Source organism: Acromyrmex echinatior, chromosome 13 (genome assembly GCF_024713525.1).
Source record: "Acromyrmex echinatior isolate Ae372 chromosome 13, ASM2471352v2, whole genome shotgun sequence".
NCBI classification, from domain to species: Eukaryota; Metazoa; Arthropoda; class Insecta; order Hymenoptera; family Formicidae; genus Acromyrmex; species Acromyrmex echinatior.
This window is the reverse complement of record NC_141864.1, coordinates 8311021-8333033: the sequence shown is the minus strand read 5'-3', so window position 1 is coordinate 8333033 and position 22013 is coordinate 8311021. Positions and strand designations below refer to the sequence as shown.

The 22013-nt window shown below is 32.2% G+C and overlaps 1 protein-coding gene and 1 long non-coding RNA gene across 8 annotated transcripts; one reads left to right on the top strand and one right to left on the bottom strand.

The window, feature by feature from the left end:
- Window positions 1-737: 737 nt before the first annotated feature.
- Window positions 738-16219, bottom strand: LOC105143061 (segmentation protein paired). Of its 7 annotated transcripts, none has more exons than XM_011051047.2 (6): window positions 16074-16219; window positions 15737-15993; window positions 10731-10911; window positions 9825-10114; window positions 1847-2254; window positions 738-1689 (listed from the first exon to the last, which is right to left on the bottom strand). In XM_011051047.2, the coding sequence occupies exons 2-6, from the start codon at window positions 15795-15797 to the stop codon at window positions 1154-1156; spliced, it is 1476 nt and encodes a 491-aa protein (XP_011049349.1). In that variant the 5' UTR covers window positions 15798-15993; window positions 16074-16219; the 3' UTR covers window positions 738-1153. The 7 variants fall into 7 exon arrangements, with proteins under 7 accessions (XP_011049349.1, XP_087268674.1, XP_011049348.1 ...); XM_087412548.1 differs by adding an exon at window positions 12287-12416 and having other exon boundaries at window positions 15737-16218; XM_011051046.2 differs by having other exon boundaries at window positions 15737-16219.
- A 1956-nt stretch (window positions 16220-18175) lies between these two features.
- Window positions 18176-21796, top strand: LOC147907605 (uncharacterized). Its single transcript, XR_015547210.1, has 2 exons — window positions 18176-21594; window positions 21690-21796. It is a non-coding gene; the product is annotated as an uncharacterized LOC147907605 (long non-coding RNA).
- The last annotated feature ends 217 nt before the right edge of the window (window positions 21797-22013 follow it).

Here is a 22013-nt window from a genome sequence, read left to right as displayed (position 1 = left end):
TAAAAAGTATCCGCGGTTTTTTGTTCAATTTTTGAATGAAAAAACCGCGGATATTTTTTAAATGACTCAATATTTTAGGTTTCATTGTACAAAAAAAGTTAAAGATACATAATACTACTTGAATTATATTCTTTATTTAATTTGGTATGGTTGGTACGGAATTTAACTTGGCGCCGGTTGTTGGTATCAAATTTTTTATACGAAAGATACATATTATTATAATTAGTATTATCCATTTAATTTTTGGGATTTTTTATAGGATTTAACTTGGTGCTAATTGTTGATAGCAATTCAATTTTATACATACGATATATATTATTAGAGTTAAATAAATAATAAAAATAATACTTGGGTTTTGAATTACTTGGGTAATAGAAATAGTACCGCATATTTGGGTTTTACTTTTTATTTAGTATAATAAAGATAGTATCACTTGGGTTTTATGATTTGGTAAAATAGTCTTTTTTTACGGAGCATATACTCTTAGTGCTTTTGTTTATCTTTTTTAAAAAGATAAATTTGTACTGATATCACGCATTTTTTTTCTTTATATTAGGACACGGCAATTTATATATATAGTTTGTATACAGGGTAGGGCATTTTAATCGCCCTAAGCGAATATTTCAAAAACTAAGAAAGAGAAAAGTTTTATATGAAAATTAAGGTTTTCTTGAGGAAAATAAGATGGAAATAACAGATAGGGGGCACTACCAAGATCAGGTCAAGGTCAACATAAATTTTTTTAGTAGAACTACCCATTGTTTATTGCATATTCTTGTAGCACACCTCGAGAACTTTCCAAAATACTATAATAAAATATTTTTTCATGAAGTACTTTTCGAGTTATAAGGCTTGAAGGTTACAGTACCGCCGACATTACGCAAATCCGATTGACGGCTAAAACGTCTTAAATGTTGTTCAGGATTATGTTCTGAATAACATTCGTTAATATCAAGGTCACTGGAAATTGTTTCTCTTATTTTTATTTTTACATAAAAATGAATTTTCATTGCAAAAATAAAAATAAGAGAAACAATCTCTAATGTAAACAGTCTCCTTTGAATATTAACTAACGATACAATAATAACGATTAAAAATTTTTTCTTCACAAAAAAGAAGTGTTTTATGCTCTTTATTTTAACTATTTCATACTTTAATACCAGAAGGTCTGTGGCGCTGGCCTAGGTGGTTGTTGAAAGCTCTGCACAGTATAAGGGCTAGCAAAATGAGCTTGATGAGGGTGTGCGCTATAGACATGAGATTGTTGTAGACTTGTTGGAGGACTTGATAGATTGACTCTACTACCGCTAGCAGTTATTGCAAGATTCCATGATGGCGATGTAGCTCCTTGGTTAGTCTGTTGCGTTTGCTGTTGCTGTTGTTGTTGTTGTTGCTGCTGCTGCTGTTGAGGAGGTGAAACCGAGCTGATAGGGAGTTCCGACGAAGCCAATTGATCGGGAGCAGATGTCGAATTGCCTGAATTCGATCCCATCATGGTGACGAGAGAGTTCGCAGTCGGCGGTAGTTGTTGATTACTTGTTTGCTGATAGCTGGACGATACGGATAGATTGGGATAAGTAACTGTGGCCGGGAAGCTATAAGTCGAAGTCGATCCAACGGTCGATGATAGTCGTGTCGCTGGTTCCAATTGATGAGTCACTGATGCATGAGATGAATACAATTCGGAAACTGAAATAGAACGTAACAGATTTACATTTCGTTTTTGTATTACTTTTTATAATAAAAATGAGTAAATTAGTAAAGTAGTAAAATTAAAGTAGAAATAATATGTTTTTGTGTATGTCATCAATTAAGGTTAAGATATGTAAACATAATGTATACATACCTTGACCGGAAGAGAACGACGCATCTGGCAGACTTTGAGGATGCGGATGCTGATGCGGATGACCTGGCGGCACGGCAGCTCCTGCGTGAGGAGGCGGTGCCGGTGGATGAATAACATAGCTTGTCGGATAAGCTACAGAACTGACATATCCAGTAGACGTTGACGAAGAGATATGCTTTCGTAGTCTAGCTCTTCTATTACTAAACCATACTTGAATCCTAGCTTCTGACAATCTTGTTCTTTGAGCAAGTTCCTCCCTGACGTAGATATCAGGATATTGAGTTTTTTCAAATGCTCTTTCCAATTCATCCAACTGGTGAGCTGTGAAAGTCGTCCTGCTTCTGCGCTGTTTTCTTTTCAGTGTAATCCCTGGTTCGCTCTCGCAATCGGATCCGGAACTCGTTTTTCCTACAAAAAGACATTAAAATTGAAAAAACGATAAGATGTAATTTACAAAATAATGCTAAAATTTATAATCTGTCGCTATGTGTATTTCGGGATTGTCGTCGAGACCGTTCTTGGGGCTCAAGTTTACACGATGCGCGACTAATCGGACGACGACGCCCGACGTCAAGACGGGCCGCGTCTTGACTGCAAATTCGACACGGACTCTATTCCCGGCCCGTCGTCGTGCCTTTTTTTCATCCACCTTCGCCTACGGGTCATTCCGTTCTCTTTTTCTATCTCTTTCTCATTCTCTCTTGTTTGCTTTCTCTCTTTGTTGTGCTTCTTGAATTTACCGACACCTCTCTGCATGCGGATGGAAATAGTACAAGCGACGACGTGATCCAACAAACCTGAGTCCATAATCGTGCCACATCCACGTGCGATGAATGGTCAGAAATAACTTCGACGAAACGATTCCGCCAGGACTTCGGAAATAATCATTTCCTTCCAACGAAACGCCAAGAAGAAATGAATATTGTGGCTAATATTGTATGATTTGACAGGGAGAAATGGAAAGTTATTTTTTAAAAGCAACTAGTTATCGTTATTCATCGGGGATATCGTGGAATTTTTTTCAAGGCGGTTTTATATCAACTCAGGGATATATACCATACAGCAAACAGAATAAGGACAAAAAAGGGGGAGATTTTACTATTGTATTGGAAAAAATGTGACTGCACTAATTTTGTTGTTGTGACATTTACAACAATTTAACGTTAATGAATTCCATTTGAATATATTTATAGCTTTTAATATCTTCTCGTTTTAATATCTCATTTTGAAGAAAAAAAATGTTACGTTGTGTACATCATGTAACTTTATTTATTTTTTTAAAGACTTTTCTTTAAAGAAAAATAATACAGTTAAAAAATAGTACAAGCAAAATATTTGATTCTTTAATATTGTTATTGCATGCTCGAACTAACAGAAGTATTAAAAATTACTTATATGGTCTTATAACGAAAAGAAAAAAAAATTTTATGTAACAGCAAAACTACTCACACAAAGACAAAAGTAAGATTGTATGTTTTTTACAATTAAAAATGAAAGAGATGAATTCGATACATGTTATCAAGATGTACGCTAGCGGGACGTTCTCAAAATGAAATAGTTAATACAAAATTTCGGAGGGGGGGAAGTCCGAACTCCCAAATCCTCTCCTGAATACACCCATGCCATTACTCGTTAACCGAGTATTAGATCGTTGTGTGAAAACTCAACCAATTATAAGAAATAAAATTACTTTTTTGTTTTGAGCTATAGCTTTATACATAATATTTCAGAATAAATTTATACGTGTTACATATTTTATGTCATTCTATAAACGATGCATCAATTAAATTTTCGGTCTTAAGACACAATCCAGTAAAATAATATTTTTCACAATAAATTTTGTAGTACATGACATTTCTTTCGTCAAATTTAAAGATCGGTATTCTCAGTATTTATAAAGTTCATTTTTACAGTTTGTTAATACAAACTGTACACACTTTGTGATTTATGGTATTCTTAGGACGTCACTAAACAATTCTTAGGACAAACTAATCACAGATTGAGCCGTATTAATTTTAAGATATTACTTAAAATGATTTTGATGTAAGAAAAAATTATAAAGTTTGGCCAAAGATTAAAGCTTGAATATATAAAGATTGAATATATAAAAAATTTTATTATAAATAGATTAAAAAGATAAAAAGTAACGATAAAAGTAATTGTAAAATTCGTTTTTGTTATAAAAAAAATATAACTATGTTACAGTTATAAAAAAAAATTAATGTCATTACTAGTACTTCATTACTAGTTATCAAAAAATAATTGAAATGATAACGATGTTACAAGTAAGACGTTCCATTTCCTGTGATATATACAGTTAGTGCAAAAAGTATTCGTAAAGAAAATATTTTTTAAAAACACTTTATTTTAAAAAAATAAATATTATCCTGCAACAAATGAGTCATCGAATTGATGTCGGATCAATACAAATATGATTGATATGATTTCAACATCAATTTGATGTCGATTCGACGTTTAATTGACGATCATTCTTGTTGAATAATTTATTCATAAAGAATAAAATAAACTGTATGTTTCTTAAAATTATACTAAAAAGATGTGTATTAATTATACAAAATATATCTGAAAAATAAGCGAAAATTAAAAATTGTGTTGTTTGAATGCTCAAAAAGTATTCATACAGAAAAATTTAGCTTCTAAGATCAGGAATATATACAAAACTCATTGTTTATGTTAGAACAGAATATTTTTATTGTATAAAATTTATTGCTAATGAATGTTTATTTTCTACAAATAAGGCTTTTTTTTAACAAATTTCCTTGTACGAATACTTTTTGTTCTCACTGTATATACGAGATCTACCTTCATCATTCATTTTTGTGACGTTTAACCTTCAACATTCGTTAAAATGTTGTATACCATGTCTCGCCTAAAACAATGTGATTAAAAAGACATACACCACGAGCGCAAGCTGTTAGCAGCGAAATATTTATATTTTAATAGATTACAATAGTATAAAAACAATACAATAAAATAGAAAATATCTCTTTCCTTTTTGACTCTTGAATAATTCTCTATTTTGATAAGTAAGTGCCATACTTGAACAGTTATCTATTTTATTTTTGACTCTTGAACAGTTCAATATGTATTTTCCAAGTCTTGGATTCCACGACTCAACTTATTGTTAACACAGAATCTGGAAATTATGTGTTTCAATAAGTTCGACTTTTGTGACAAAAAAACAATTAGCTTCTGGATTATTTGCATAATTTTATGGACTAAAAAAAAATTTTTATATAACAATAACCTAAGCGTCAAGCGTTTCGAAAATATAATTGTAATCGTGTGTAAAATGTTCTATCTCATTATGATAACGTGAATAAAATTTATGCGAAATTAGGTGTTCTCAACATTATGTAAATTATGACACATATTAATTTTGTAATACTGAAGATGGTCGCCTGATATAAGACCGTCTATTTTATTGTATTGTTTTTATTCTATTGTAATCTATTAAAATATAAATATTTCGCTGCTAACAGCTTGCGCTCGTGATGTATGCCTTTTTAATCACATTGTTTTAAGTTTTAACCACGTTTTGACTTCTATTGTTTCTCGCCTAAAGTTTCCCTCGACTTACACGCATATGCGTGCAATGCATTTTATATGCGAGAAAAACAATCCGACACGTTCGGTGAACATAGGTGTCACTTCATCTCGACACCTACGGCAGCCCGACTCGTATGTTCACAACTTCGTGGGCGTTTAATAGATGGTGTTCTTTTTCATTCCTCACCCCTCTGTGAGGTTGTGTTATTTCTGCCCCAGTTTCTTTATTTTTTCGACGGGCGCCCGACCGTCAGAGCGATCGACTTACATATGCAAGAATCCTCTTTCCCCTCCTTTCAACTGTGGTTCCTTTCATCTTTGTCGGCTTAGCAGCTCCTCAGATAATCTCAGGATAAATTCGTGTCTGTACACAATTCATTTTTCTTGTCAGCAAAATAGGAAGACGTCCCTTCTTTCCACTTCAGTAATTTGTATCCGTGTTTGGTGAGAATTTCTTTGTGATAACACAGAAATTCTTTGTCCTTAACTTTCCGCAAGTATGGCACTTACTTATTAATATCTGTCAAACTGATACATATATTTCAGATATACGTATATTTTTAAGCTTATTAAACTCTCTTAACTTTAATTACAGTTTATACATATTTTGATACTGTAATATGTGTAGCTAAGAATTTCTTTTTAACTCGTTGGAACTGGACGGTGAGTCAGCTTTGTTGGATTCATTGCAGTGATTGTTTGGATAACAAAGATTCTGATGAATAAAAATATTGGATCAGAAGTCAGAATAAAAAAGTTTGTAGTGTTACAAACTTCAAAATTTAAGTAGCTGTAACTTTGTTAAAAACGAATGAAATTTAAATTTAAGAAAAGGATTCTGGAAAACTTAAAATTTTTTATCTGTAAAATCTTTTGAAAAGTTACTATATCTTTGAAGTTTTTGTGAATTTGATAATTTTTACGCATAGAGAATTACGAAATGAGAAAATAAAAAATTTTTTCCTCACTTCATGAGCCTGTTACGTGCTTAAAAAAACTTGCAAAAATTTTCGACTTTTTAACGTAAAAGCTTAAAGTATTCTCTACAAAATCATTTTTTTAAAATGTCACTAAGATTTTTTATTACTGAGTTATCACGGAGTAAATAAAAGAGAATTTTCACTTTGATTACTTAATTCCGCCAAAAATCATTGTACCATAATTTAAAAAATAGATTGTTAACGTCAAAACTTTGTTTTATCACACACACACACACACGCACACACACACACACACACACACACGCACGCACGCACGCACGCACACGCACACGCACACACACGCACGCACGCACGCACGCACGCAAATGATATAATTGCCAAATAAGTAAAGTAGCGCTATAAACTTTTGTTCGATCCAATACAATAGCTTTTCTGAAGTAATGTTAAAATAAAAAGTTATATTACTCTATTTGAATTTGTTTCTTTATTTCTTGTATCTATTACTGTTTACATTTTGAACAATATCAAACAATGCAATTTTCTTTATGTTATCTGCAAAAATTTGGATTATACTATTAAATCTATTAAGTGAAAATTAACTGAAAAATATTCAACACAAGTAAATAAAGAAAATTATATTCAATTAAATTTTACAATCTCCAGTTCAAATAACTGTCTTGAAACATAGTCTTAAATTTAAGATAAAATATAAATATAGTCCTTTTCGTTTTAAATAAAGCTTAATATTCATTCTTTTTGTATATGTCATTTTAATTCTTGAAAATTAATTAGTACTTTTAATAATTTTTCAATCAATATTTATTATAGGTCTCACAAACCAAGTATCAATAACTGTGTTATAGCTTTTGACATCAGCTCCGGAGAATTAAAATATTAAAATGATCTTTTTTTTAGCATTTATGTATTTTTTATTTTAAACTTGAAGAAAAAGCAAAGAAAAAAGAATCTTAATTTATTCGTGAGTCGGTACGCGCGTCCTTCATTGGTCGTTGATTTTTCGATGACGATCAACATTTGCACGCGTATAAGGTTCATTACGTGCAACCTACAATACCAAGCTCGCGCGTACACACGTGGGCATGTACCGAGCGGCGAGAAAATTACAGAGCCCGTCGAACAGTTGCGGCCGATCTGGCTACTGGAGGGAAGCGATCCGGAGCGGATCACGGCGCACTGGAGGCGAACCGGCAATTTCTGAGACCGAGAAACGCCGGCACGATCGATTAATACGCGAGCATTTAATTTATTCATTCACCATTGCCCAAGCGAGTAGGTTCCACACGGTGGTCCATCGTGTGGGCCAGGTGATGAGGCGTATCGCGGATGCGAAGATCCTTTCACCACGCGAAATCCTCCGCATTCACAGTATTCTCGGATTTCTGAGGATTCAAGTGGGTCAATAGTGGGTGTTCAACGTACGTTCGCATATGTTATGGGACAACATGAAATGATAAATTTTTTGAGATTTAGGAGACTGTCTAAAATTTTTAGAATGAATCTCGCTTTGTAGTAGAATAAAATCTCATTCTTAAAGATTGAAACTTAAACTATTTTTTTCAAAAGTGAGATTCCATTTCAAAAAATTTAGAGAGGATACAATCTATAATTCATGCGAATAAAAGAACGGTGAATCACAATAGAAATTTAATACTGAATAGTAGTTAACTGTTTATTTTGAGTATTAAAAACTCTGTTATTCAGTGCTTTCAAATTTTGAGTAATGAATGAGTAATTAATTATTACTTTTTAATATTGAATTGGTTTTTCTGTAGAGAACTGGTTTAAAACGCTTTTCATGATACCTAAAATATATTTTAAAGTTTCTTTGAAAATAAATTGAATGGAACTAAATGTGAAGTAATACAGACCCGAAAAATAATACAGAACAGTGAAGCAAAAGTATTTGCATTCTTATTTTCTCGAGGCAAATTCTAAAGAAATAGTTCTTCGCAGGTAGTTAGTCAAATTTACAAAGCGGAAATCTTTTTCGTGACTAGCTAATCGTTATTTTCTCAGACTCTTTTTCTTCGACGCATGTAATTTTTACAAAATCATGTATCTTGGTGCTTTGCAAGGTCTGTAAAAAACATGAAAAGCGACTTTAATTTTAAGAGGCACATAACGAACCACAAGTACGGTCTCTCATATACGAATCGATGTCATTATAATCCAATTGCAAGGATACTCGGTGTCAGACCGATTCGCTAATTCGCCAACTATCATCAATCTCCGCGAGAAAAAACTTGAGCAGCCGAGAGGACCGATGGATATCCTCTCAAAAAATCTGCTGCCGATTTAACGATTGAAGAAATTTCAAAGAATTCGCGAAGCAGATATTTTTATCAAAGACATAATGAGAGACAAGCTGTTTTGTTTATGTCTTAAAATATAATTCCGCATGGGCTATTAAATTTTTTCGCTACAGAAAATTTTCTTATCATAACGTATAAATTAAATAACATTTGGAGCACAGACCAAATTGATTTTTGTTGCACGAGTCCCTTCATTGCTTAGTCTCTAAAACAATTTTTTTAATGATATTTAAAACCTATTAATCAATTAATAAAAACTCAATAAGGAAAATGATTTGAATAAAAAAATATATAAAAATATATATAATTATTTGTGCGAGATTATATATATAATTAATTTTTGAGAAATATTTTCTTCGTTTCTTTTTTTGGCTTCTCGGATGTATATATCAGATGTCCAAAAAAGTTTTTGCCGTTTTTTATGTAAAAAACTGAAGAAACATATTTTATGATTTTTTCATTAACATTAAATGTACTAACAATTAATTCTTTATAGCTTAATTTTAAATTTATCTCGATTGCAATTCTCAAATCCTCGTTATTCAAGGAAAGTGACCTTCCAAATCGAGATCTTCAAGATTCTTATCAGACAGATCTCTATAATACGTTAGAATATATATATATATATATATATATATATATATATATATATATATATATATGATACATTATTCGTAAAATACGCTCCCTGAGTCACACAATTTTAAGTAGTAAATTTTAAGTTGCGCATTTTTTTATATCTTCAATATGACTCAGGGACCACCAATCAAAAACAAATTATGCGTGTTCAAACTTAGTTCTAACGTATTAGAGACCTGTCAAAAAATTTGTATGGCATTTGGGGATGTAATAAAGGAAAAACTGTTCGAAATTGGTTTTTTAAAAGTTTGCTTTACACACACACACACACACACACACACACACACAAAACACACACACACACACACACAAGTTGTCATCAGAAAAATAGTGACAAACAAAAATCGGCAAGAACTTTTTTGTACCTAATATTTCCTCCATCTCCTAAGATGTACAAAGGTTTGTACTCTGAATTCTACCTATGGAATATTATTTGCTACACGTATTGCTAATGTTTATTTGTGTAGCAATTGTTATTTTGGGATGACTTCTCACCGTCACCTAGTTTAACGTCGTCTTCGGAATCGCGACCCCTGAGTAGTCGAGATATTGCGGACACACTCGGAGCGCTGGTCCGTTCGCAGATGCCCTCTTTGATCAGTCGATCTCTTATTTCCCACGAGAACATACCCGGGTTGTCACGTTTGTACTCTTCAATTCTCGCCTCCACCTCCGGAGTGGCCACACGTGGTTTGCTGCCGCCGATGACTCCAGGTCTGATACTACCAGTTTCTTGATAGCGGTTTAGGATCTTCGAAACGCACCCATGGGACACCCTTAATTGTCTTCTCAGTGAGACGCGATAATAGACGAATCAGTTCATGTATTTATAAAACAAAAATTTACACAGAAAGATTTTGCTGAAGTATTTAAAAATTTAATTAGATACAAATTTGAAAATAATTATTGTCAAATTCTACATTCTATAATAAGAACATAGAATTTATAACAGAAAATTTGAAAGATAAATTATCCTCTAGGAATGATTTTTTATTATATTAATAAAAGGATAAAAAGTCTGGCTTGTAAAAAATCCACGATGGTTAATAATACCATCTCAGATAACGTTGACACTGATGGAGTTTTGAGAGAGATAATGGTTTCCCCATATATAAGATCTATTTCTAATAAAATTACTAAGTCTATCAATAAATCCAAACACATGGCTATAGGTGCTTAAACAAGCTTAATAAATGTATAAAAGTTCATAAGGACAAAAATCAACATGATAAAAATAACTCAGCTTGAGTGTTCTTTATTTTGATTGGCTCAACAAAATTATTTTTAGATTCATATTTAATTAAATTTTTAAATACTTCAGTAAAACTGTTCTTTCAATGTATATATTTCTATTTTAAAAAGTTATCGTGGAATTATTCAAAAGACTTCTTAAATTGATACCTTGATATAACACACGGTCTGACTCCCGCAGCAGCCATTTCAACTATCTTTAATCTGATGTGATTAGGCAGTGGTCGTCCGTTGATGAAGATACCACCAAGCTGATTTACGCGGCCCTGGCCCGGTATTGAACCTATGTCTGCAACAAGCGGTACACTTCCTCCTTTCATCGCTTCCATAACTGAAATCCCAAGTAGACGTTATGAATGACATCAAATGTTAATAAGGGTCACAATCCCTTTCTGAAATTATCTTTTTCTATTATTTTGATTGTTTTTATTTTACTAAATTGAGAAATTGTCCTTTGATTTCCATATTTATCAGAAATCAAGACAAAGAAAAGAAGAAAGAAGAGAGAGAGACAGTTGACGAGGTAGCGGCGGAACAGTTATAGAACAATGTATAAAGAGAGCAGTCTGGATTTATCGTTGCACCACATGTTTGATTTAATTTTTTTTCTCTTTTTTTCTCTTCAGGAGAAAGAGGAAAGAGAGAGAGGGAGGGAGGGAGGGAGAGGGGGGGAGAGAGAGAGAGAGAGAGAGAAAAGAAGAAGAAGAAGAGAGAAGAAAAGAGAGTTATAAGCGCGGGCGGCTGCAACGTATAATGAACAATGCCGTAACTACCGATAAGTCCAATAAATCCCGGTGCGGTTTTACGACACACACAACAATGATAGCGTATAATTTGCTTGGCTTATTTAATTTCGCGTTACACGACGACGCGCTCAGCTCTGATCTATAAAGAAAGGAATACGCGCGGTCCAGAAAAAAGTCATTGCTGGCAATTTTAACTGGACACGTTTTAGAACACGTTTTTCAAAGCAAATTAAAAAGTGAATCAAGTAATTGTAATTCCTCGTGATATATCCTCGTTACTTTTAATCTTTGATTTTAAAGAATCTCTTTTGAAGAGACGAAATTACAATTGAAAGAAAAGGCAGTAATAACGAAACGAATGAGTTGTGTAATTAGACGAGCAAAAAGAAAATACGCAGTCACACGTTTAATATTAAAGAAAAACGCGCTTGCTTATACAAGACGTGGTAATCAATGAAAAAGCGGAATCTCAATGACAGCACAACGAAAAATCAGATCGTCCAGGCGAGACGGTGATCGAAGCGTTTTGTTCGTTAAAGGCGGTACTTATTATAGTTACAACACGTTATGTATATAGTTAACGTAATCGACATGTTAGCTATCGATCTTATTCATTCCAATTGGATTTGAATCGATGTTCTGAGAGAGCGCACTGCGAAACAAAACGTCCTTGATTCTTACGATTGCGTCAATAATATGGCTTATATCAATAATATATAAAACTTAACACAAATAATTTATTATAAATTATGGTTTTTAATAATAATTATTTATAATGTAGTATTTTCGAAAATATAATTTGATGTTCAATTTTTACGCAACATTAAAAAAGAAGAGTTTTCGTAAAAAGATTAGACGAGTATAATGAATCATGAGAATTGGAAGAAATGTACTTCTTTTTAGGATTTTCTTAAAATTGGCAAAAATATAAATGCAAATTATTTTAATACTCATCGATACGCTAAGTATTGTTGTGCCCGCGTTGTGGCCGCGCCACCCGAAACATTGTCCTTGCGCCGTGAAACTTCCTCAAGTTCGCAGGCGCTCGTATGAAGATAGAGATGTAGCGCGCGTCGGTTGTTCCCCGTGCCTAGATTTGAAATCGACAGGGCGAGAGTTTCTTTTTGTTACGTTCTGAGCTTTATCATTGTATTGACAATTCTGTCATTAAAATTTTGATTTATAAATACGTATTGTTATTTCACGCGAGTGCACTGAGAGCGCGATTCACGTCGACAGAACGTTGTCGCGAGAACGCAAACGCTACGCGAGCGGGCGTACAGTATTATCTATACTTGTGTACAAGACTTAAGACGCGTACTTGTGTACAAAATACGCGTATTGATGCAGATTCAATTGATTCTGCGATTTTGAATCGTATTGATAAGTTATTAATTGTTTAGAGAGTTCACGGTGAGAAGGAAGCAGACGATTAACCCCGTCGCTTTCACTTTTCTAATCCGGGGGGACAAAGTATCGCTTGTAAATAAATTGTATAAGAAAAATGCATTAATCGTTTTTTTTTCATCCCGGTTGCGATAAGTTAGTACATTATTGCACTTTCACAACCGCGACTCGATAAAAGATATGGAAATGATGGCACCATCGTTATCGCCGTCGTTGTTATTGTCGAGAGACGGGAAATACAACAGGGTATAGTCACACGCTTTCGTTTGTAATTAAACACTTTCCGTGTAAAACACTTTGTCGCACAGGGCAAAGAGTAAAGCAAACTTCGACTAACGTAAAAAGCATCCGCAGAAAAAGGAAACCGCTATCCGATTGCACAGAATGCTTACATAATCATAGCCATGCATCGCTGCGGGTGCAATCGACGCTCGAATAAACCGCACCAATAGTGATTGCACTCCCGCGTGAAGTGACTTCCGATATAATTAATCATTTAATTAACAAATCGAGACTATTCGAAGATTCCTTCAACTCAAAGTGTTTAGCATCTTCCAAGCGATTCCAATTTTAACTTGAAATGCGCTTTCAAGAATGAGGAAAAGCTACTCCATCCAACTGCTCAGAAAACCATGTGGCGCGTCTCATAAATCATTATAATGACGGAATCACGAGGCAAAAAAGAAATTCTGCGCACCGCGATGAAGTAATTAATGACCATCATTGAAAACTTCTATGCGCGGATTTTACGGAAGCGCATTCGTTGAGTTGACTGCTAATCGTCCGCCATCATGTACCGCCGCGATTTCCGCGAGCACTTTCGCGTCTCGTTTCTAGCTGGTAAATCATCAAGCGACTAATTACACGTACTAATTACACTCGGAATGCCGCACGTCTGAATACTTGACGAAGCGCGTTATTTAATTTAACAGACCTTGTTATTAAACGTATCATCTTTAAGATAAATTTAGCTACAAGTTTTTCCATTCGTGACAAAATGACACATCCGCAGGACATTTTTTTCTTCATCCTTACATATTTTTCTCTATTCTGTGTAGAGCATGGGTTCAAAAGCTGAACAATAGTATGCTCAAATTTATGACGTAATAAATGACAAATTGAATAAAGTACAAATACATACAGAGTGAAAGCATTTAATAAATTCCGGAACAAGATAGATATTTTATGTTAAGGCAACAATGACTGAATAACAAAAAATTTTGGAAAAAAATACTGAATTTAATTTATTTATTGCTAGCAATGTTCCTTAAAAATAGTAATAAATAAATTTTAAATATCTTTCTGCATTTTCATAATAATTAGAAATTATATGCCTATACCGATCAAAGCTGAATCTTTAATTAAATAATTCAATGTGAATTATATGTGTATACGAATATATATATTTGTAGTCATTCGAACTACACGCCGAATTAATTTTCCGGACTCATAAATGCAAACTACTGTAATAATATTACAAATTAAATTAAATTAAATTGACAAGTAATTATTTTTTATAATTTGATGCTCAATAAACCATCATATTATATTAATGTGCTAAAAAACTATAATTAAATTTATTGCGAAAAATATTACCTCAGTCGGGAGTCTCTTGTATTCCGTACTATATATTTAAGTATATGTAAATATATATACAGTATATATATAATTCACATTAAATTATTTAAGCATTAAAGATGCAGCTTTAACTGGTATAGACATTTAATTTCTAATTTGTATTGGTAGTGTTTTCATGGTCTAAGATAAGATTATTTTTCGTAATAAAAATTCCGAGAAGAATCGAATGTATATGATAGAGCGCTAAAAGATTGATAAGGATAAATAATCTGGCAAGAATGAATAATCACACGACAAATGAGCACACACGTAAGCAAATAAATATGTACGTACTGTAAATGTATATATTTAAAAAATAGAACAAGAGAAAAAGAGGTAAAGAGAACTGTGATAGAAATTAGCTGCAGCAATTTAAATTAATTATAAAAAATATTTTTAAAGGATGGTTTTGCATTTACATCTTAGGTCTTTTTTCGATAAATTATATAAAAATTCTATCTAAAATTATATGAAATCCAGCAATGATTTATTCTAGACATTTTTATCTCAATAAAATTTCTTATTCTTTAAAAGAATAGAATGGTATTGCCATAGAATGGTAAAAGAAAGACAGATGCTATACAATTAAAACGTCAATAGGCCAACAATGGTAGTCAAGAAAAAGACTTTGTAGTACTACAGGAAACGCTCCATAATTTATGATCTACTCAACTCTGTTCTATTCATTTTAGGGCAACTGTCAATATCAGGCAGATCTTTTGAAGAAAATTGATGTTAACATTTCATTCTTAAATAAAACTTTTGTTTAAGTTACATTCTTAAATAAAGCTTTTGTTTAAGTTACATTTCAAATTTACCAAAAGAATTGGTTTTTAATCAGTCAATTCTGATTAATATATTAATTTTACTTTTATAATACAAATGTTGTTAAAAATAAATAATCAATAATACGTTTTTTTTTTCATTTTTTAACAATAATATATTGTTAATAATTGACATTTTTTATCTATAATACTTTTTAATCTTAGATTACTCCATGTAATATTTTCTAGATTTTTCTAGATTTTTCTAGATTTGTCTAGATTCTTTTAGATTTTTCTAGACTTTTCTAGATTTTTCTTTATATAGAATTTTATCAAACTTAATATTATAAAGAAACAATTCTGCAAAATAAAAGCAGATTATAAAAATAAATATTTTTATTATTAAAATGTTTATTTTTTTATACTTTTGTATACTTTGTATACTTTTATTAATTACACGAAAATGACTGTATACTATTTAAGAAGTGTTGATTGAACAAGTAAATGAAAAAAATGCGGATCTGCCTAGATCGTAAAACTGTTGGAAACTAAATTATTTGTTCCAAACTCTATAATTTTCCAACATAAATATTGATTCAACATATTTTAATCATCTGCATACCTTGAAAGGAATATCCAGTGAAACATGGTCGCATCATCGAGAAATTAGTCGTAACCGTCATTTCAACCACTGCAAAATAGTTCCGACAAATTCCCTCCGACACCAAATGTTGTAAATCTCGCTATCGCACTTCATTAAGTTCTTTGTAAAAAACGAGATCGTAACTGTTCTCTCTCCCGGTAAATCTCACAAATGTTTCGTTTTATTCCTAATTGTAATTCACTCGACGATTGTAAAACGGGATGCATAGACAATCACTAAACATATATTTGTACAAACAGATAATGTTCTTGCTCTCGTTCGGATCCATTAAATCCACGAATGAGGTTTTGCTCACAGTCCAGGCCCGTCGGGCCCAACTGCGAGCATATCTTTTTCTTCAATCCGTGATCTGAATGACCACAATCACTTTGTCTATCCACACTGGAAACGGACGTCGACTGAGCGACGCGCTGATTCTAACTAAGACTCTCGGGGATGAGATATCAGGGTAAGGCCAGACACTCCCACCAACTGCAGATAGTTCTCCCTGTGCTGTGGGGCATCAGCGGGATATATTGTTGAGAGTTGGACTTCGATGGAACAGTAAGACAGACCCACGGTCGTTAGCCTTTGGTCCCTATCGTCGCCAGCGACCAATCGCGGCACTGCGAGGCCTTTCGCCACGCCTTTAATTCACGCCCAAATGGTACGAGACGATGAGCTTCTTGAGTGACTTTATTGCCGTACTTTTACGAGCGTGCGCCATGCTTATACACTGTTGCTCGTTGTTTCTCGATGAGCACAAACTAAGTGGGACAAATCCTCTCTTTTGTTCTCATGCAATCATTTTTGTTTATCATTTATTCAATTGCAATTCCAAAATAATTTTCAAAGAATTTTTTGTCAAAAGAGGCCGGAAATAAAATTCTTTTGTCATTAAAAATTAATTCAAGTTCAATGCCAAAAGAAGTGTCTGGAAATAGCTTCTAAATAAAACCAGATGATAATGGAGTTTAGTATCATAAATCTTCTATTTGTATATATGTATAAATATGATAAACACATTTAAAATCCAATAATTAAATATACTGAATTTTTTAGAATTGCAAGATAAATGCTATAGTGACGAAAAATTTCTTTTTTCTTGTAGAATAATCACAGTTGGGAAATTTGTATTAAATTTAACATTTCACATATTCCAAACGATATATCTAAAAAAGGATATGTAAAAATGACCAAAATTGATCCTGAATGGACATCTTTAAAACTTATGCAGTTATTATTTTGGAAGTCTGTATATCCATGAAAAAATGCTTATTTATCCAGGAAAGCTGGGAAAATCTTTCAAAAATAATAAAATAGATCGTTTAAACGCTCTGTAAAGAAACTTATTTTGTCTAATGAATGATGATAGATTTCGAAATTAATGGTATGTTTACATTTAACACAAGTTGGATCATGAAATACTATAAGAATACACCAGGAAGATCTACAAATATATATATATATATTATATTAGAGATTTTAGCCATCGATCGAACACCTGTAATATGTAATGCTAATTCCGGAGGTACTGTAACTTTCAAACCATATAACTCAAAAAGTACTTAACGAAAAATAATTTTATTATAATGTTTTGGAAAGCTCTTGACACCAGTTATTAAATTTTGGTATCAAAAATAGGATGTTCCATTAAAAAAAAAATCAATTTGACCTTGACTTAACCTTGGCAGCATCACTCAAAGTCAAGCGAATATAATTAATAAATAGATTTTTTTAAGCTTTATAACTTTTGTCTGAAATTTTTTTCAATAATGTTTTACTTTCGAGATATTCGACCGTTTACAGACTTTTGATACACTCTTACACATACACATGCACACGCGCGCGCGTTTTCATGAATATACGGACTTCCAAAATGACAACTGCATAGGTTTTAAAGATGTCCATTCAGGGCCAATTTTGGTCATTTTTATACACTCTCTTTTTTTTGTTAATTTAACATAAGATAAATATGTAGGAAATAATGCCGTGACAATATTGCATCATCATTACTCCGGTTATAATAACCTATGAAATATATGAATCTGTTAAAATAATTATACACAGGTGAATGTATGTATCCGCGATCCTGATCAGATGCTCGATGAGGAAAAAAAATGAAAATATATAGAGACAAATACATGAGACAGGTGGACCGATTGACGCAATATCAAGACAAAACCTGTATATATATTAGGTGCGCAACTAAGTTCTCGCTGTTATTTTGATGGCATTTTCACCAAAATAACAGCGAGAACTTAGTTGCGCACCTAATATATATATGTAAGTAAAAAGCACATAAGCAATAGGAATAGGGAATAACAGGTTCCAATCTATCAGAAAGAACTACGTATTCGGGTATACTATTTCTGGTAGATGGAAATCTGTTTCCTGTTCCTATTGCTTACATCTTTTAATTGTGTTTCAGGTTTCATGATTTTCGACGCTTTATAAATAGCATTTATTTTATTTTTTTCTTGGACAAATAGATAATGCAGCCGGATACAATAAATACATGCCGGATTTTAATAACAACATCCACGTATAATTACTACAGGCTGCGCAGGCGAGCGAATAAAATTCAAAGCATATCTCGATATTAAAAGCTGAATATAAAAGCAGACTATAAAATCTTTTCGACTAATCCGAACGGCAAATAGGGAGATAAATTCTCTCCAAAAGAGAGGTCACACGACCGATCGCGAGACAAGAGGGAATTCGTCTGTGTCGCGAAAGACAGTAAAATTGCGATGATTGTTAAAACTTCGAGCGGAGATGATGGCTACGGTCCATTTGATCTTACAAATGCTTCGAAGCAATTTTTGATTAGTCAATTAATAAAATTCTTTTTTCCAATTAGTCAGTTAGAAGCTTCGAAGCATTTATAGTGCAGACCGTACCCGTAATATGTGACTCGCGAAACTGACTAGCGCAAGTGTTTCATCTCGAAAAATCTTAATGCAATCGGCTATCCTTATTCGAAATTACACGAAATTATGCATATTTCTACGAATTCGTTCCAATCCGTCATTGACGTGTCCAAGATCTTTAAGTCCCATCAGAGAGCTATAATAATCTGTATAACAGTTTGTTTTTCTAAAGCTAAAAAATGTGTACCTATTATAATTCAGAATAAACTCAAATTTAAAGAATAACCAAACTATCTATTTTATCACCATTTTAACCATTATCCAAGATGTCCTAATATGTATTAAAATTAAAAGATCTAACCTAAGATACAAATATTATGTAAAAAATTAACACCAAAATGTAATATTGACACAATTTGTAAGCAAATTGTAAAAACATATTTTATCAATAAAATAAACATTTATAATATATTAAATTAACACATTTCAGTAAATTTATAATATTTAAATTAACATTTAAATATTAAATATTACTAATTAAATATTACTAATATTGTTATCTTAGAATTATATGATAAATTGTATCATTTTAATATTAAGAAATGTTAAATATTAATTCAATATTCATAACATAAAATAACGCAAAAATACAATATTCAAATATATAGAGAAAAGGCCCTATTATGAGGTACCGAGTTCATTTTGAGGTACATGCTAGACGTTTGTGGACAGACTTAAAAAGAATAAGTCATTTTGAAGGGAATTTAATAAGCTTTAAGATAATGTTATATAAAATTTAATTTAAATCCTTTTTTTTTAATTAAAGAAATGTAAAAAGTGAGCAAATTGCAAAGTCAAAAAATTGTGCTCCTAATATAAGATGCCCAGACAAATCGATAGTATAACGCAAAGTACATCAATATTGCAATTAAAAAACTTTATTTAATGTTTCTAAAATACAAATATACAACTAATGCACGCGCAAAATAAGTATGCGATGCATTGTAGAATTCTTCAGATAGTTGGAACCAAGCATCATAGAAACAGGCACTCGATGTTCATTCCGATTATTCTTTTTATTATTGTACAATAACATTTATATTTTAGCAACAATTTTCACTATGATATAGAAGCATAGGTTATTTCATATTAGAAATATCTGAGAATCTCATATTCTAATTCGCACGTCTACGGTTTTACGGTTATCAAATCTTACTTCTGTAATTAAATAATTCAACATATCTCGTATTTTTCTATTATAATAGTACGACCTTATTCTATCACTACAAGAAGAATTTATTGCTAAATATTTACAATATTTACTTATTAAATAAATATTGTAAATATTTGGCAATAAATTCTTATATTACAATATTTACTTATTAAATAATAAACAAGGTTTAAAGGCTTATCTCAAGGAAACTTGAAGACATCCAAATTCTAAAAATCTTTTTTTACAACGACTATAGGCATGATCTGAATTTTCCACCAAATAGTTTTCAATCCAAAAGCAATAAATTCATAGTGAAATCAATACACTGTTGAAAAATTTGTGTATTTTTGTGAAAAAAGTTTGCTGGTTAAAGCTTTTGTGTAAAGTAATGAACATATTCATACGTAAATTTAATATATATCCCTTATGTTAAATGAACTTAATGAATATAAAATGTAAAGTTATTGAAATGATGTAAACAATATGTTAAAGTAACACAATTTGCACATATTTATTAAATGTGTTACAATTTACAGAATAATAGTATTGATTTTATACTATAATAGGAGTGAGGATAACTGCATATTTTGACATGATAATGCATTATTCTTCATGGTGATCGCGATACGTCTTGATTAACTCATACGCGTTTCGATGTGTTTCGGTGTACTAATTCGACCATAGATATTATTTCTAAACCGAGTATTTGAGGAGTGAGGATATATAGACTTTATAGAAAAGGATATAGTATTTTGATGCGTGAATTCTTTCTTGTTTCACATGTATATAAAGACTGTATTCCAAAATTTACTGCCAGTACTGAAAATCTATAATTTACGTCACATGCACTATAGATTTTCAGTACTAGCAACTAATGCAATTTTGGAACACAGTTAAAGTGTACTCTCAGAGAGGGGATAAAAAGAAACTTCTCATTGATTTTAATGCATTTTGATGCATGTTAGGTTAGAACTATTTTATGTACTTAACATCTACTGAATACAGTGGAATTATTATAAGCAATTTACATACAAGGTGCGTCCCAAAATTTTCCGAACTTTTTCAATAGGGATAGGTCGGGTGGCGCCATCCGTGTGTTCGATTGCGCGTTTGAAAGGTACATCCCTAGCTGACTTCCAGTAAAAATTTCATGACATTTGGTTCAGTGGAAACGAAGTTATGGCGTCTCAAGTGTCAGTATGTTGTATACATCGGTACGAGAATGAACTTCGAACAAAGAGCCAATATTAAGTTTTGTTTTAAACTTGGTAAAACATTTACCGAAACCCATAATTTGATGAAACAAGTTTATGGTGATAATTGTGTAGCCCGTGCCAGTGTTTATGAGTGGTATACGCGATTCAAGAACGGTCGTGAAGACATAAATGACGACGCACATATAGGTCGCCCAAAATCGACAATTAATGAAAATTCCATCGAAGTTTTTATGATTCCAAGGGTATTGTGCACAAAGAATTCGTTCCAGCAGGCCAAACAGTTAATGCTGTATTCTATGTAAGCGTTTTGAAGCGTTTGGTGCACCGCATTCGTCGTATTCGGCCAGAATATCGCGAAGGAGGAAGTTGGCGCTTGTTACACGATAATGCGCCATCTCACCGTTCGACACTTGTCACTGATTTTTTGACTAAAAATCACATTTTAACAATCAACCATTCCCCGTATTCGCCTGATATGGCACCTTGTGACTTCTACCTATTCGGCAAAATGCATTTGTCCATGAAAGGAAAGCGGTATGTGGACGTAAAAGACATCCAAAGGGCTTGTACCACTATTCTGAAGGACGTACCTTTGAACGACATAAAACACTCATTTGAAATGCTTTTAGATCGTGCCAAACGTTGTATTGAGTCCGACGGGGACTACTTTGAATAAACAATTTGAATTTGAAAAAAAAAGTAAACCGTTGTTGTTTTATTTCAAAAGTTCGGAAAATTTTGGGACGCACCTTGTATTACTAGTGATACATGTATTTATATGAAAAAAGTATAAAATTTCAAGATACTAACTTAATATTAAATAAATTATACTCATTATACGTGCAAAGGGCACAGTCATAATATGTAAAAATTACACTAATTATTTGTTAAATATTAAAATTTGTAACAAATGGTTAGTGTAACTTTTACATATTACATATTATATATTAATA

Coding starts and splice junctions, on each gene's coding strand:
- LOC105143061 (XM_011051046.2), bottom strand. CDS start 15,797: ATGACGGTTACGACTAATTTCTCGATGATGCGACCATGTTTCACTGGA. Junction 10,115..10,730: donor AGACCGTGTGTTATATCAAG/GTATCAATTTAA, acceptor CTCACTGAGAAG/ACAATTAAGGGTGTCCCATG. Junction 2,255..9,824: donor CGACGTTAAACTAGGTGACG/GTGAGAAGTCAT, acceptor GTCTTTTTGTAG/GAAAAACGAGTTCCGGATCC.